At 41.2% G+C, this 16,095-nt stretch overlaps 1 protein-coding gene across 15 annotated transcripts in view; it reads right to left on the bottom strand.

Moving 5' to 3' along the window:
• The window catches only part of itpr1b (inositol 1,4,5-trisphosphate receptor, type 1b), an 87,539-nt gene that overhangs the window by 21,617 nt on the left and 49,827 nt on the right, over positions 1-16,095 (bottom strand). For 9 of the 15 annotated variants that reach the window (XM_035948897.2, XM_035948896.2, XM_023271927.3 and 6 more), the window contains 9 exons: positions 15,124-15,308; positions 8,049-8,232; positions 7,218-7,480; positions 6,242-6,442; positions 4,996-5,106; positions 4,295-4,390; positions 4,088-4,222; positions 3,494-3,601; positions 2,761-2,992 (listed from right to left, as the gene is read on the bottom strand). In XM_035948897.2, the coding sequence (XP_035804790.1) occupies positions 2,761-2,992; positions 3,494-3,601; positions 4,088-4,222; positions 4,295-4,390; positions 4,996-5,106; positions 6,242-6,442; positions 7,218-7,480; positions 8,049-8,232; positions 15,124-15,308 (1,515 nt within the window). The remainder of the gene's footprint in view (positions 1-2,760; positions 2,993-3,493; positions 3,602-4,087; positions 4,223-4,294; positions 4,391-4,995; positions 5,107-6,241; positions 6,443-7,217; positions 7,481-8,048; positions 8,233-15,123; positions 15,309-16,095) is intronic. The other 6 variants (XM_035948898.2, XM_035948902.2, XM_035948904.2 and 3 more) reach the window with 1 other exon arrangement.

Genomic DNA, 16,095 nt, shown 5'->3' with positions numbered 1-16,095 from the left:
AAGAAGAACTGCGGGTGGGGATTTTTGGCAACAGAAGTCACTACATTCACGACAAGTGGTTAGCACCTGCGTAACTACATGGTCTCCAGCTGTGCCAATTCATTTACATAGGCAGTTCTCTTCACATGCTGTGACGTTATAGACAAACCATACTCTTTCAGGCCATGGGACAAGCCACAACATGCTCCTCAACCAGGGGAGGAGAGACATAAACAAAGCAAAAGCTGACATCAGTCAGAAGGTCAACAGTGAACTGCCCTCACCTCAAAGAGTGTTCTGGAAGGGACAATTATGGTAGTTAACATTAGTGAAAAAGAAAAAAATACCATGAAGAGGACAAGGCCGCTCATTACAACATATTCCAGCTTCTCGTGACTTAGCATCTTGTTCCTGATCTCTTTTATGCTGACGTGTTCCTTATAGTGCCTATAAAAAGAATGAACCCACCTTGGATGTTTTCCCTTTTAACTGCTTGAACACTGAATCACAGTGAATGTAATTTGCCTATTTGACAAGAATCTACAAAAAAAAGACTAACATGCCAAAGTGAAAACAGACTTCTACAAAGTAATTTTCATCAGCATTGAGCCTATGTGAATAGTTCTATCAGCCTGGCTCATCCGGACGCTGCAATTTTACCCCTTTCATCTTTGCCAAACTGTCAGGTTGCAAGTGCATCGTGCATTAACAATCCTTTTCAAGTCCAACCACAAATGCTCAGTTGAACTGAGATCTGGCCTCTGACTGGGCCACTCTAGAACAATCGCTTTGTTCTTTATTAACCATTTCTGTGGAGCTGTGGTTTTATGCTTCGGGTCACTGTCTTGCTGGAAAAAAAAAAGTGCCCAGTTGCAGTTCTCTGCAGACACGTTATGATGCCGCCACCATGTTGCTTCATGGTGGAGATGGTGTGTTTGTGATGATGCAGTGTTTGGCACCCGCCAAACACAGCGTCTAATCTGATTGCCTAAAAGCTCAATTTTGGTCAAAGAAGAGTCTTCAAGTTTCCACATGCTGTCTGGTGAACTCTGCTTTTTTCAACACTGGCTTTCTCTTTGTCACTTTCCTATAAAGCTTTGGCTGACTAAGAACCCAGGCAGGAGTTGTTGTATGCAGAATCTCTTCAATCGTAACTGCTGAAGCCTTTAATCCTTTCAGAGGAGTCATAGGTGTCTTGGTGGCCTCTGTCTTACATAGTCCCTCACGTTCTGAGGACAGGGTGAGTATGCAATTAGTTTTTTCACTTGTTTTACATTTCCTCTTTTTAAGAATTAAAATAATAATAATCATTCTCAAAATCCATTTTCACTTGGACATGAAAGAGTGCATTTGGGTAAATTCTTGACAAACAGTAAAATAAAAAGGAGAAAACTTCCAAGGAGAGGGAATGTCTTTTATAGACTCTGTGCCCTGCTTTGGCTGGAGGTTTTTGGCTACTATGAGGTTGTGCCATGTCACAAGTAAAGAATCTCTGAACAAGACCTGAAACTGGAAGGTAGATGAAGCAGGTGAACCCATTAATATGGAGAATCCTGTTAACTCAGTAGAGTTAAATCTAGCCAAATCCAGCTGTAATGTTTGCAGTACAAAAAAGATACAGGAACCTGGCACTGTAATCTCATTACAATATACTGTATATGGAGGGAAACAGCAAAAGAACCACATGTAAATTCCAAAGTGAATTCCCATTTCTGTGAATGGGCTTGACAATTGTTTATCATCCACTACATCACATTGACAGAGCCAACATCACTCTCTCGTGGGTGAAAATCATCATTTTAAAACTTTACAACATATTTTCTTGTCCCATCTTAACCTTAAATAAATTACAAATATGATTTCTTATTATATTATCACTTAATTACTATACTGTAATGAAAATATAAACATCTTATCAAGATTTACAAGCTCTTTCCAATTTCATCTCTCCAGGATTCAGTGTTAAGGGACCCGAGTGCAGCCTCTCCCTCAACACATGAAGCCTGAAACATTTTTAAATTGACGTATGACAGTGAGTTAGTGGACTTTGCTTTTATACTACCAACAAAGTAGTGGAATAATGTCACCACTTTTGAGAAAAAAAACATTCTTACCGTTAATAAAATACATGTAATATGTATTTGTGAAGCACGTCTGTTTTACTCTGATGCTGCTCAAACAGTTATGCTCACAAGCTGTTGACTTTGAAATGAATGCCCTTGAGTTTTGTGGTTGATGCAACTTAAACTTGAAGTTCCAGATTCGACCTGTCAGAGTGCCTGATGTATCTGTGTGTGGTGTTTTTGTTCCAATCATGCCAACATCTGTTTGGCTGTGGCTGCTGTTGTTGCTGAGTTTTCAGTATGTTTTATTACATTACAGCCAGCTGTCCATATTACACTCAGTGTTGACAGGTGAAACACCACAGAAATAGCTTCAATGCACAGTGATTTAAATTTGCTGATTGACAGTTATTTAAAAAAAAAAATCTTGAATCATCAGAGACAGACTTGCCTTGGAGGCTGAGGTGTTGAGATGTAGGATTTGATCACATTAGAGGTATGGAGGAACAAGGGAAGGTTTGAGGAAATCTTAACTAAATCTTGAGTTGGCAAAATGCCAGGATAAGATTCAGGGAAATTCTGCTCCTGCCAACATGTAAAATTAACCCAATGTTGAGGGAGCGTATATGGGAGAAAGGGGTTTGGGGCCTGGAGGGATGCAATAGGAAAGAATGTAAACCAGTCACTAGGAGATAAAGAGTTGAGGAGAAAAACGCACAGGGAACGGTGTTTGTGTTACCAGTGGCCTCTTGAGTACCTCGCAGCTTCTTCTGCCAATTCATTTCATTGAAGAGGTCCTCAGAGCGCAGGAAGAAGTCATTGATCTTGCTGCCTTGCTCATCTCGCTCTGTAGTGTAGTAGACACGCAGCTTCGACTCTTGGGTGAGGAACTCGCAGATGTTGGGCACAGGAAAGACTATCTGCTCCATAGTGCGGTCCAGCCGTACAATCTGGACACGACAACAGCAGCAGCAACCGATCACAAACTCTGTCACTGTTGTAGGCAAATAATCCATCACTCATCCAAAAAGCACAGTGTTTATAGGTTGTTCCACTGATTCAAATGGCCTGATAGTTATAGATTTTACTTTGCGGCAGAAATACAAGGAAATAAAAGGATTTGTGTTTGCTTGTTTGTTCTTTTGTTTTGTTTTTACAAGGCAGCTAATAAACTGAACCAACAACTTAAGCGTGGAACACTGCCAGCAATCAGCATTCCTTCTGCTCACTGAGCGAACACAAGAAAACGAGCCAACATACCAACGGTGCTTGTCATTCTGTCACGGGGCACAATGGCACTCAAAACACACAGTCACAATAGTCTCAAATTAACACAGACATCGTGCATTAGATGTCAAAACAGTGGACAGCAACAAAAACGACAATATAAAAATTATAGTGGCATTTGCAAAATAGTACAGTTAAGCTGGGACACGGCGCCAACAACTGACCTCAATCTGAGCTGTGTGTTTAGCATAGAACTCCAGGGCCTCGTCACCCTCTCCATACGTCCCCCCTGGCTTCAACATAGCCTGCAGTTCCTTGTTGTGACGGGCTAACTGAAACAGATCAATGACAGATAATTACCACAAAGACTGTTTGTACTGTTATCAGGAAGGTTTGCCAAAAATGTGTAAATGCACTAATTTAGCATGTGCTCCACTTCTGTATCAAAATTACTGCCATTAGCAGCAAGGTATAGTACATGCTATTTTTTCCTTTCTGTGAAAGTAACATATTCCATCTATTCAACCACAAAGCTGCAGGGTGGAGACTGACAGTGGTTGTTGAATAACTATAATTATTGTTTTTAAACTGATGGTATGAACAGACTCTCTGCTATCGAGCAGTGCACAGCCTGAGGGCTTCTAAAGAGGAGATGAGAGTAAATGACACTTATCACATGTTATTAGTACCCACAGGAAGTGACAAAGACACAGTAACTATAAGGTCGCTGATATTTCATTCTTTATTTTATGGCAATGCACATGCACACGGGTCTGTCTCTCTGTGCACATTAATTTTGTAGAAATTTAGTAGCTTACTTGATGTGCCAAGATGTAGATATTATGACCAACGTTGCGTGGAGATGCAGAGTGCTCCTCCTCTCCATCCTCACCCTCCTGTGGCTCCTCCACCTCTATCTCACCCTGCATGTAGGCCTTTTTTATCACTTCCACCTGCAATAACACAGACTGTCATAACAACATCCTCTTAACACCATGTGATGATTTTTATGGTGCCATACACACCAGCTCTTTAGGCCTCATATTATACAGTATCCTCTCAGCGTTCTCACTGTCATGGCGACTCTCCATAATTGCAAGAAGAAGCTTGGAGGCATTATTCTGTGAAAAAATGAGATAACATCAAGTAATCAAGTTAATTTAGTCGACCTAATATTCAGCATTCCAGACTGTACACGAGCAGTAAATCAAGACAAGTGACGTGGAAATCCAGCTGTAAAAATACCTACATCATCACGTGTCACTGTTATGTAATTTTGTGATGAAGCCTTCATGAGGAAGTGTGGTAACAGCATAATAGCTACTTTCATTCCAGTCGACATTGTTTTTGAGATTGTTTTTAAATTTTTCTGCAATGACTTCATATACTCTTGTGAATGGGGTGCTTTAACTTCAGGCAATGATCAGAGTCAATATGCTAGTGGCTGCATTGCATTCAGATTTTTAGAGCTACTGTCACTGATGTATTTGGTATAGTCATCTTTCAATTAAATGATTAAATTCTCCCTGTATAAATTACAATGCCACATCTAAATCTTTTGAACCTCAATATTTTCAAGAAATCCAAATAAGTGGTAGTGTTTCTGACAGACCTGTCATGTGATGTTCTCGTGTATACATGTGACATTTGTATAAGAACCAGTAAGTCATCCAGCTTGAAGTGTTTTCCCTCTTCAGAACCACTAAATAAGCCAGTGAAGACTCACTTTGAGTTCCAACACCAGATCCATCCTCTTCTTGCCAAGAGGGTTGATGTCATTGAGGATGAGAGCGATGATGATGTCAATACCATTACATTCATGAGTGGCAATGCAGTTCTGAGAAACAAAATAAAATAAATGGCAGTACTATAGGTTAGAAAAGAAGAGTTATTTTAGACACTAGGCAGAACACTGATAGTCAGACATTACAAAAACAGTAGATTTTCTCATGTTGACATCATCTCTAAACACAGCAGGCCAGGATTTTCAGCTATGACCAGATAAGAAACAAATCTATTATCTGGTCAAGCTCTTCCCTATCACCACAACGTTTACTGAAGCATGGTTAAACCACTCAGATGTGCTGTGGTCTGAAATGCTCTAAGACTAATTAAAGGAAGACTGAATATTCCTTCATGCAGTATTGACAGGGATGCTTTTGACTGGTCCATATTCAATCTGCAGGATGCAACAGTGATCCCAAACCGACAGCCCATTAAAAACAGTTATCTTCAGTGACAAGAAGACTAAGGAGTCCTTCAATAGAGAGTGTCGTGTTAGCAGAATCCTTAATTCAAAATCATGGAGTTAGAGACTGCATGAAAAACAGAAGAACTGCAGCAAGTTCTCCAAGATGCTTGAAACAATCTACCTATAAAGTACCTTCAAAACTAAGTTTAACTACCAAGCTGGTGCTATTTGAAAGGAAAAGGGTGTTAACACCAAATATGTCTTGCTGTATTTTTTTTCTGTTGACTACATGCTGTTTGAAGTTAACGGTCTGGAGTGACAAGATAGAATTTAACAAACAGAACCTATAACACACAAACAACAAGTCTTCCAGCACTTGCCCCTTTCCTTTCCCTCTCAGTAGATATGAACAAAGAGCTGTGTTTAGTCTGGCAATCCCCCTTCTAGCAATGTTCGAAGGAATTGAAATCAATTCAGACAGTGAGTGCATTTAGCCAGCTGCTTGTTTAGTCATGCCGGTTTCACACTCGCCAGAAAATGACCCCACAGCAGCACGAACAGGGGACACCACAATCATGTGAGAAGAGCAAGCAATGCTAATCTATGCTAAAGAACAAATACAGGCACACTGCCCAGAGAAGGCTAGTGTTAGATTGTTGAAGGAAGATGAGAAACTAGATAGATTTAGGCTAATTAGAATATTTCCTATAGTAAACCAACTGCATGATTACAGAAATGAAACGTCATCCCAACTTTTATCTCAGTGTATGCATGTTGTCACCTGATTCTCATGACAGGGACCTTGGCAGTACTCAGTGAGGCTCTCCACAGTCTGGTTGATGAGTCCTACGTTCTTCTCGTTGATGTAGAGTCCCAGTAATCCCAGTCCTCCAGTGGTGCTGCCACAGATACAGTCCAGGAACTGAAGAGTCTCACACACTAGATTATAGTTGTTCTTGTTATTCTGGTTGCGCAGAAAGTTCTGGAGGACAGTGAGATAAAGCAAAAACTCAACATGTCTCTTTATTTAGACTCATCATATTACCATGAATGTGTCACCAAGATGGTGCCTTGTTTTAAACAATCAATTAGAAAAGTGTGAGATGAGACATTGAGCAAAAGTCTAATGGAGTTAACACAAGTTGTTTTATCTGGGTCTGAGCCACTGAGGAGACATTTGGTTGTGGAAACAGTCTTTAGGATTCAACTAAAGTCATCCAAAACATTTTCTTTCTTTTTCTGAAGTTAAAATGAACTGCAGACGGCAGTAAAACAATCACTGCAGCGATGTTGTAAGGAACAGAAACATCTCAATGAATTGCTCGCCTGTGTAAGCATGTTTAGCAGCAAGTCACTATCTTGCACCCACACAGGGTTAGGATGGGTAAGATCTACTGATTTAGCACCTAGCCAAGTATCATTTAATGAAGGCTTGCCCTAGTTTGAGGTGTAAACAGAATCAGTGCGAGAAGGAAGTCATCTGTCTGGGTTTCTGGAGCTTGCCATTACTAAACACTAACACACTCCTCATAGTGAAACCAGACCAAGACACACAAGATATGGAAACAGCTGCATCAGGAAGTTCTGCAACTGGTGCCTATTTTCAACATGGTTTCGTTTCTGTATAACTGAGCGCGGTGATTGAAATTCAGAACACAGGTCAGGAAATGTTAGCATGACATGGGCTGATGACGGGGCGGGACAATTCAGGCAAAACAAAAGCCCCACAGTCAAAACAAGCTAGTTTAATGGCCGACCTGCAGATCTCTGTTGTGGTTCTCACAGAGCAGCTGCATGAGGCGTAGGATGGGCTGCATGATAGTGATAATAACGCTCATCTCGCCTTCTTCCTGGCTTTTATCTGCAGTCGGGACGGGAGTGCCGTCGGCAGCCGCCTGGTGCTCTTCAGCTTCAGCCTCACGACGGTAGGTTGTGTAGGCCTTCTTGGTGACGGCAGAAGCCTCGACCAGCTGCTCCTTCACCTCCTCAGTCACTGTCGCCACCACTGGCACATCTTTCACTAACCACAGGTATAGAAGAGTGAGTCAAACACAGACCATTGGTGACAAAACAGATGTGATAGAGAATGTTAGTTTGAGAAGCATCATTACTGACAAGCACAGAGTTTGTCCAAGGAGACAATATTCATTATCATTAATATTTATGTGTATAGAGACTTCTTTTAGTCCTACATGTGATTCAGTTTTTAACTTAAACAAATGAGAAAAATAAGATTGTATGACTAAATACTGCATTAAATAATAAATTAATGCCTACAAACAGTAATTTATTGATGATGCTACATATTTTGCACTGTATCTGACACGCTGTTTTTTGCTTTCTGTTACTGCGTCTTTACAATAACATTATTAGTATTGTAAATAATAATAATAAAGACTACTATGACAATAAAAACATCCTTCATTTGAACGCTGGATATTGAGACAGACTGAATACCATGTGCACAGAAAGTTTACTTCTGGTTTAAATGCGTCACATGTGATTCTCGTGAGTATGAGGTGCAGGATTTTTCCCTCCAGCCTGTTGTGCTCATGTCGTGTTGGTGACCTTAAATCCTGACCCCTAACCTTTCTTGCGTGCTGGCGTGTCTTTGTCAGGTGGTTCCTCATCCTTCTTCTTGCTGCCCAGGTCACTAGTATTGACTGTCACAGTGGCTTTGATTTCCTGCTGGGCCAGCTTCATGCGCTCATAAAACACCTTGAAGAATTTCTCTGACTTGTTGTCCCCCGTTAAACGATGATAGAATGACCGCTGGGGAAAATCAATGAATGGTTAAGTGTCAGAAGGCCCAGATGGACGAGGTTACACATCACTTTATGTTCTCTTCACGTATTACAAACTAATGATTAACCTAAACACTCATGTAAAATGAGTGCGTTTCAACTTAACATCATCATTTAAACTAAAATCTTAGCAGCACTGTTTCTTTTTAAAAAATCTACATACTCAAGGTCAGAATACATTTGTAATTTCTTGCAGCCACCTCTTACTACTGTCTCTTTTTGAGTTTCTGTGCAGTGTTGCGAGCCAAAGGTTTGGTTAGAAGTAGTTACATAAGCCTCCTCTCTCACAGTGGCAGGAAAGCACGCTCTAAGGTTTTCCCATGCTCACCTGATTTTACACTATCTACTCTTGGGCCCCTGAACACAAACAGACTCTGACCTCCTGTGAACTACGCTGGCTCTTAACACTTACAGACACACAGGCAACAGCAAAAACAAAGACAAGATCTGGGACTAGCATGCAGCCACATTCAAAAGCATGCACACACAAAGACACAGCCACATGATCAGTCTCTCAATCTGCTGAGCCTTCATTTCGTATATGTAAATACATTTCACAAGTGAGCAGGCATATGTATTTACACATGCAAGCAAACACACACAGCTGTGGAAACTTGTTACCAGCCACGATAGTGAAGCTGGGTTGTTTTCACCCTGCGACTCTGTCCGGCAATACATGTGTCATCATTGTAAAATGTGGTAATAGACACACCTTCTATCGCAGGAACTACCACAAAGTTAGTTTGGAGTACTGTGGCAGGTGTTTAAGTCCGTCTGTGAACACATTTTGTCAATGTGAAACAACCGTGCAAGATGCAGTCACGGAACTTTACAGGTGTGTAGTTCAGATCAAAATAAAGGCTGAACTCAAAGAAAGGTGTGGTCCGAGGACTCACCGGGTATTCATGGGTCAGAATGTCAACATGTTGATGGGTGTCACAGCTGGTGTGATCCCATTGCTAGTTCATATAATTAGGCTCACCGGTGCGGCAATAAAAACTACATTTCTGGGATGACAAATCTTTGCTTTTATGAGCTTTTCAGCTATGCAACAAAGAAGTTTGTTCCAGTATGAGTAAGCAGTTTATGAAGTCAGGGTGAGGGAGGAAATGTTCTGCCTGTAACCTAACTACACAAAGGGCAATCTTGTTTGAAAGCCGTATATGCATGGAGCTGTTGTTTTTCTGCAACAGGCTCATATGTTCTGCCCCACTTTCCTCTCAACAATTCCTCCTTACATAAGACCTGTAATCAGCTGAGTGGTTACAGTGAGGGCACACAGCGCCTCGGCTCTAACACCGTTACATCAGCCCACAGAGGCTGAGCAGTGGAGGGAGAGAGAGAGGGAGTGGGAGAGGGAGAGAGGAAAACCCTGCCCTACTTTTCACTGCCAGAACAGCACGAAGTGAGCGTGTGGTGTGAGAGGGAGGAGGACAGGTTCGAAAGTAGGAGGAGAGGTGGGGGATTCAATGCAAACAGGAGTTATCACATACAGAGATTCTAGGGCAGTTTTGAAAGCCTGTTACATAAGACTCTTTCCAGGTTTCACTTAACTCAGTTAAGTTTCTCAGAGGGGAAAGAAACATGTAAACGGTGAATCAACATACAAGTGCAGTGCATGGCGCTAAGGTAACAGATCTGTGCAGAAAATCTTAGAAAATATGAAACACAGAAACCTATTGAGTGAAAATCTCTGCAGAATCACCTGACTGAAGCCCTGAGAGAAGCAGAGCACTGAATGTATTAAGTTGTTTTCCTGCTCCTTTATGCAACAGTTTGTTCCTGCTTGTTTTTCAAGATGTTAACATCATGTTGTCGACAGGATTTGGTAATTTATTGATAGTGATCTGATTAACAGTCAGACTTATGCAAGCAGGCATACTTCTTCAGCCAGAAACACCCGCACCAGGACAGCAGCTTTACAAGATTACTGTATTAAACAGACCTCATGACTGCGGACATTAAATTCAGTTTCTTCACCAATGTGAAGGGATAATTTTGTCAACACTTGTCTGTCATATACGCCAAAGGAAAAAAGAGCAACATGCAACAACTGCTTGCTTAAAGTACTTACTGAGAGTTGTTCATTACATGTTTAAATCACAGGTGTCACAGTTTTAACTGAATATTTACCCTTTTACAAGTTTGACTGTTTTGCTGTTTGATCAAAGTATTGAAAAGAAATTTTGAATCTACGTCAGCATCAGTATAAAATAACAAACTACAGTCATCGCTATTGTTGAAGTGAAAATACAATATTAGGTCTATTCATAGAACATGAAAATATAATTTATTGGCAAGTCACTCAATGAGTTAATCTAATTTCTTTCACCATTTTTGGATCTCAAGTCTGAATCGAATTTATTATTAATGACATTAATAATTATGCAACAACAGTGCATGTCAAAGTCTGAGATATACCTAGATAGTGTTGGATGTGGGAGAAATGGGGAGGATCCATATCATTCCTTATATTTGTATTTTCTGTGAAGTTTTGCTGGAAAAGCTACGATCCTGGGTTACCTTGAAAACAATCAAATATACGCATTGGATCTGGAAAAAATGTACTTTATGAAGAGCTTTGTCAAGGTCCACAACGTTCTGACCAGACAAATGGGTAGAAGGATCTCTAAAATGGTTGGGTTTGCATGTGGTCAGCAGCAGATGCACCATCTTACATAAGTCCAGACAACAACTTTGATAAGAACCCCTTCGAACAATGCGTTTAACACCTGCTTCTCCTTATTAACTGCTGAGTCATTCTTTAAAGAAAATGGTCAGTCAGCCAATCAGCCTCAGCTTTTCCCCCTGAGGCAGATTAGCTCTCTATGTGTCCCACTATACAGCCGTTAAGCCTCCTGGGAGCTGTGCTGATCCTGCTGCTGCAGTCATGTTCAGCGCAGCAGGTTTAAGTTGCCTCGTAATTCTGTCTCCTATTCTCCAGGATCAACATGGTGGCACAGCGGGGCCTCCTTTCTGATTATTCTGCACTTCTACTTTCTCTCCATTTCCCGTCAGCTGCCACCCCAGCTCCTGGCATAAACACGGGCCAGTTATGTAAGGCCTGTTTATACCACCAGCTCTCTCGTTCTTTTTATCCGTCTCCTGCCTTTGCAGCCTGACACCTTGGTGAGTGACAAAGCCATCTCTGTGCTTATTGGAGGGCTTCGGTTGTGCACTCTGCCACCGCCCAGCTGGTATCCACAGAGATCTGCTCTTTGCTGCCTTGACGAGACTGGCAGATAGGAGGTTTAAATCAAAGCCAACTACACGTGAGTGGGTTTTCTCAGAATCCAGGCACACATGACAGGACTGAAATGAATAAAGTTCCATAAATTGGGGTGTAAAAACAAGAATCTCTTGCCCACTTTGTAGTTAAGAGAGCTGGCATGTTGATGGTGCTGATGCCTGGAAACTCACTCTGCAGAATCTTTTTAAAGCTTTCCAAGAGGTAGCTCTAAAGTGAACTTGAACTGAGCAGAGATGGGTGGGGGGGGTAAATCATGCCAGGAAGGGGCTGAGGGGAGCGGCGTGCCACAACAAGCCTATTGAGTAAGAGCGGTGGCACCTGTTTGCTCCTGTGACAGTTGGGGATCTGAGGTCATGAAGCCAGCGGTGTTGAGAAGATGGATGGTGGGCTGGGAGGAGCAGAGATTTTTACACTTCTTCACTTACATAACACATACAAGCGCACACTCTCTCTTTAAGGGCTGTTTTTGGAATAAGCTGTCTTGCCTCTAAGTATATCCTGCAGTGTATGTGCGTGTGTGCATGTGCTGATGGGGTGTACAGATGAGTATGCAGGAGTGCAGTTTCATGCGATGATACGGTGTGTTTGCAATGTGTCTGCTTAAGTTACCCCAGGAGTGTCGCAGGATTTGCTTCTTACCACTAAATAACCTGGAGGGTGTGAGCATACGTGTCTTACAACATGTTACCTTGTCCATGGAGTCCATGTCCATGTAGACTTTGGTTATTTTTGGCAAGTTATGCAGGTCACTAACTAATGTTTGACATATGTATGTAGCAAGGGATGAGTAGAGGATCATTTATTGTCAGATTTTTCTTCTTTAAAGTCAAAATTTGCAAACAAGACAATAAATTATCCTAAAATTAATAGACATATTTAAATTTTTGTTTTCACTTTACAAGATAGCAAGGGAAGAAATTGTTCTCACTACAGCTAACTATGCTGGGACCGCTATTACGTGACTGCTAGTAAGACCGCATGAGAGGGTTGGTTTTTACTGGTTTTAGCTTTACCCTTTGAATCATGACTGCATTTGAGTTATGATGTGTAAAACAAACCACAAAAAGTATGAATCACTGTATCAGCAAATGCCTTACTAAGCAATTAAAAATAAGGCTTTAAATTCAGCTTTAAGTATTGAGATGGCATTGAAAATATTCCCTGTTCACTTATTAGTAATTGCATATTAATGAGCTTCATTGATGACATCAGTGAGTCTGATTCTGACTGTACAAAGTCAGCGTATATCAGCACGGTTAGACACGTTTTCATGACTCAGTGAGTGGCATGCTGATTGAGATCTCTAGTTTATGAAACTCAATTTTTAGCATGAACTAACATCATATGCACTCAGCCCAGGTGTCATTGTGACTGTTTTGGAAACCTAATGAAGGGTATTTTTTTACATGTAAATGAAAAAACAAGTGAAAAGTCTGAAAAAGCAAAAGCAAAACCTAAATGTTAATACAGCTAAATGTTGGACAACACGTTTGTAGCTGTACAGGATGTCATCGAACAACCCAACTAAATAAGAAAGGACTAAACATTGAGGTAATTCTGGGAGTCTTTAATATTCTTCACTTGGTGTTGCAGCATGTGGTGAGATGGCTAATTATTTTGTTCAACAGATAATCCTGGGTGATGAAGGAAGTAGTGGTGGCTTGTTCAGAAAAGCTGGAAAACAGCCTTTTAGGACTGACTTGACCCATTTCTTTTTGTATTCACTAACACACTTACAATGTCCCTCCGGACTGCCACATCCAGTTCCATGTGCACAGAGACCTGGGCCCGGAATGAAAATTTTCAAAAGCCAACTTAGAACTTTCAATTTTCCTTCCCTCTTGCATTTGCTTTTCCCAGAAATTTTGTTGGCTCAGCTACAACCTTGGATTACCTTGAAAACAAACAAGCAGAATGCTAGGAGAAATCTTTGGGCATGTTTTTGTCCTGCTTTTCATTTAGACAACAAGAACTCTTCTGTCCTAAAAGGGGGGCAGGCAACCAATCGTTGTGTAAGACGGGCAAATGTGACGCATCTGCTGATATGTTGAAAATCACTCTGGACCGTACGTAACTCTCCAACAAAGCTTACTTGTTCCTGTATCACGCCAAAGGAGCAGAAAAACATCTAACTTTATTTTCCAAGACAAGAAGCTCTTTTACAATAGTGTTCTTGTAAAACTAATAAACTGCTTTGCTTATCAAGGTCAGTTTGAGTTTTTAACCAGCAAATGTAGGAAAATTGCTTGTCACAACAGGTGTCACAGGTAGACATCTACTGTAGATTCTCCACCATTTATGCAAATAATTTTATTGCCATTTCCCTGCTTTGCAACATAAGCACACTGCGTTTACTTTGGAAAACTTGTGACTAACACAAGAACAAACTAAAAACATCCACGCCCAGTTCAAAATGTATGCTACAGGCTACTTTCAGCAGAATACACTGAGAGTCTTCATTATGCCCTAACCTCAAAAGGGTCATTCGGCACATGAAGTGACAGCTGAGCCAATAAGTTTGATGAGTGTATCTGCCCTAAGGGAGGATTATAGGGAGCGGCGTTTCCTCAGGTAGCAGCAGAGAATGTCTCAAATCTACTGAATCTCTCCTGAGGCCTCTGAGAGGTTGTGCCTTTTATTGGCCTCTTTTCACCAGCAAAGCATGACCCAGTTAAGAGTCTGATAGGAATGTTAGGAGGCCTGCAGCTCTGGGTGTGATTCACCCAGGCGGAGAGGCAGGCAGTAGCTTATGTAACAGGAGTCACGTGAGTGTCTTTGTGTACACTTTGGGAAGTCAGGCCTTGTCAGGTAACGAACAGTACTATGCAAATAAGAGCCTATTATGCAATGGGCCTGTTTATGCAAGACAACACACAAGAGCACGCATGCACAAACCACAAAACCAGAATAAGCTGATAGATGCCTTATGTGCAGAATACACTCACACTATGTGGCAAGAAAAAAATGCATATACATATATATTCTAGTGCACACATGCAGACACACAGACACACAGGCAAAGCTAGAACAATGCAGTATCAAACAGAGTGGCTCTCTCCCCTCTTAACCTGTGTTCTGTAAGGTTTGCAAGGAGTTAGAGTTGCCTTAGCAACCCCTGGCTGTCTGTGGGAACGTGATGACGTGTTTGGCTGCACAGTTTGGACCTTTCCCAGCAGACTACTGTTCCTCTTCCTTTCTGGTTCATGGCCTGTGCTCACTTTCCCTTTTTTCACAACATAAAATGTCAATAAGTTCAAACATGTCAGGATGTTTTCTGCACCTCGGTGTGAAGTCTACCTCACAAAATATGACAAGACTGATACACTGACAACTGAGTATCTTTTCTTTTCCCCGAAGACATCCTTGGTCACCCTTTTTTTCTTTTGACAGCAGTGTAGCAGCTACACAGTGTTAACTCAAATTCTTGGCCACAGCTTTGAACTCGGAGATAACATCTCTTTGTTGAGATTCTGCTCATGCCTCCCTACAGGCAAGGCTTTTAGTACTCCTATTTAATTGCAGGCTAGACGCGTAAGTGTTGAACCTTCACACCCACCTTCGGCTGCAGTGTTTGCGCTGTGTACTTCTGAACCCAGTAACCCCACTTACCTGGATGACCGTGTTTCCACCCTCCAGCAGTGCGATGGCTAACAATATGCTCTCCTGGAAGATCCGATCGCTAGTGGCATTCATGATGAGGTCAATGACCAGATCAGAAGCTCCTTCTTTGTCCAGGTGGCACTGGACCTCTGCCAAACTCAGCTCCCCTCGACCTCCAACCCCCGAGCTGACAACTGGTGTCAGAGAAGTGAAACTGATTATCTTCTACATTAATATTGATGCATTCACATTTCAGACAGGTTACATAATGGAACATGGGTCACAATGTATTATCATATTTGACTATCTAATGCATAATTTGATGTCAAACTTTACGCAGCTTGATGGATGTCTTTATCTAGATCCTAATTGAAAAATAAATGGGTGCAAACTGTTAATTGTAGAAATGCGCTAAGCTAGCTTAGCAAACAAAGACAGCAGGACACTAAACATGATTGCTGGGGGGTATTAGTGGTCGTACAATACCGACATTTCACTAGTAGGGTGGCCAATGGTTGGTATAAAAAAGTGTCACTTTTGCTTTTTTTGCATCTACTAAAATTCAATAATCATAACAAATGAGACCCAAAACTGAAGAACTTAAATGAGCATTTACATTATCTTTGTTTTAGTAGATCAGCGCTCTATCTATAGACCACTTGTTTAAATTTTTTTTTTTTAAATGTACCATGGAAAACGATCCATTAATTGTCAAACTTAGGAAACTCAATGTAAAAACTGCCATTTAATCAGCACAACTTCAAACTTCTGCAACTCAATAGCTTTGTTTGCACAGGGCAAGTATTATCCCTATAGTAACTTGTAATAATTGCAGAAGTCGTCTGTGATCTTAATCCCATTCATATCTGCCAGGTCTGTAATTTGTAAAATAAGTTCTGTTTTCTTTGCAAGAAATTACAGCAGCTGCAATGGACATTTGAAGATACAATTCAGGAAGCTCATGTTGCTGCATGGCACGGT

Source organism: Amphiprion ocellaris, chromosome 5 (assembly GCF_022539595.1).
Source record: "Amphiprion ocellaris isolate individual 3 ecotype Okinawa chromosome 5, ASM2253959v1, whole genome shotgun sequence".
Classification (NCBI taxonomy): Eukaryota; Metazoa; Chordata; class Actinopteri; family Pomacentridae; genus Amphiprion; species Amphiprion ocellaris.
The sequence above is the reverse complement of the archived record's forward strand: the minus strand, read 5'-3'. Positions and strand labels throughout refer to the sequence as shown.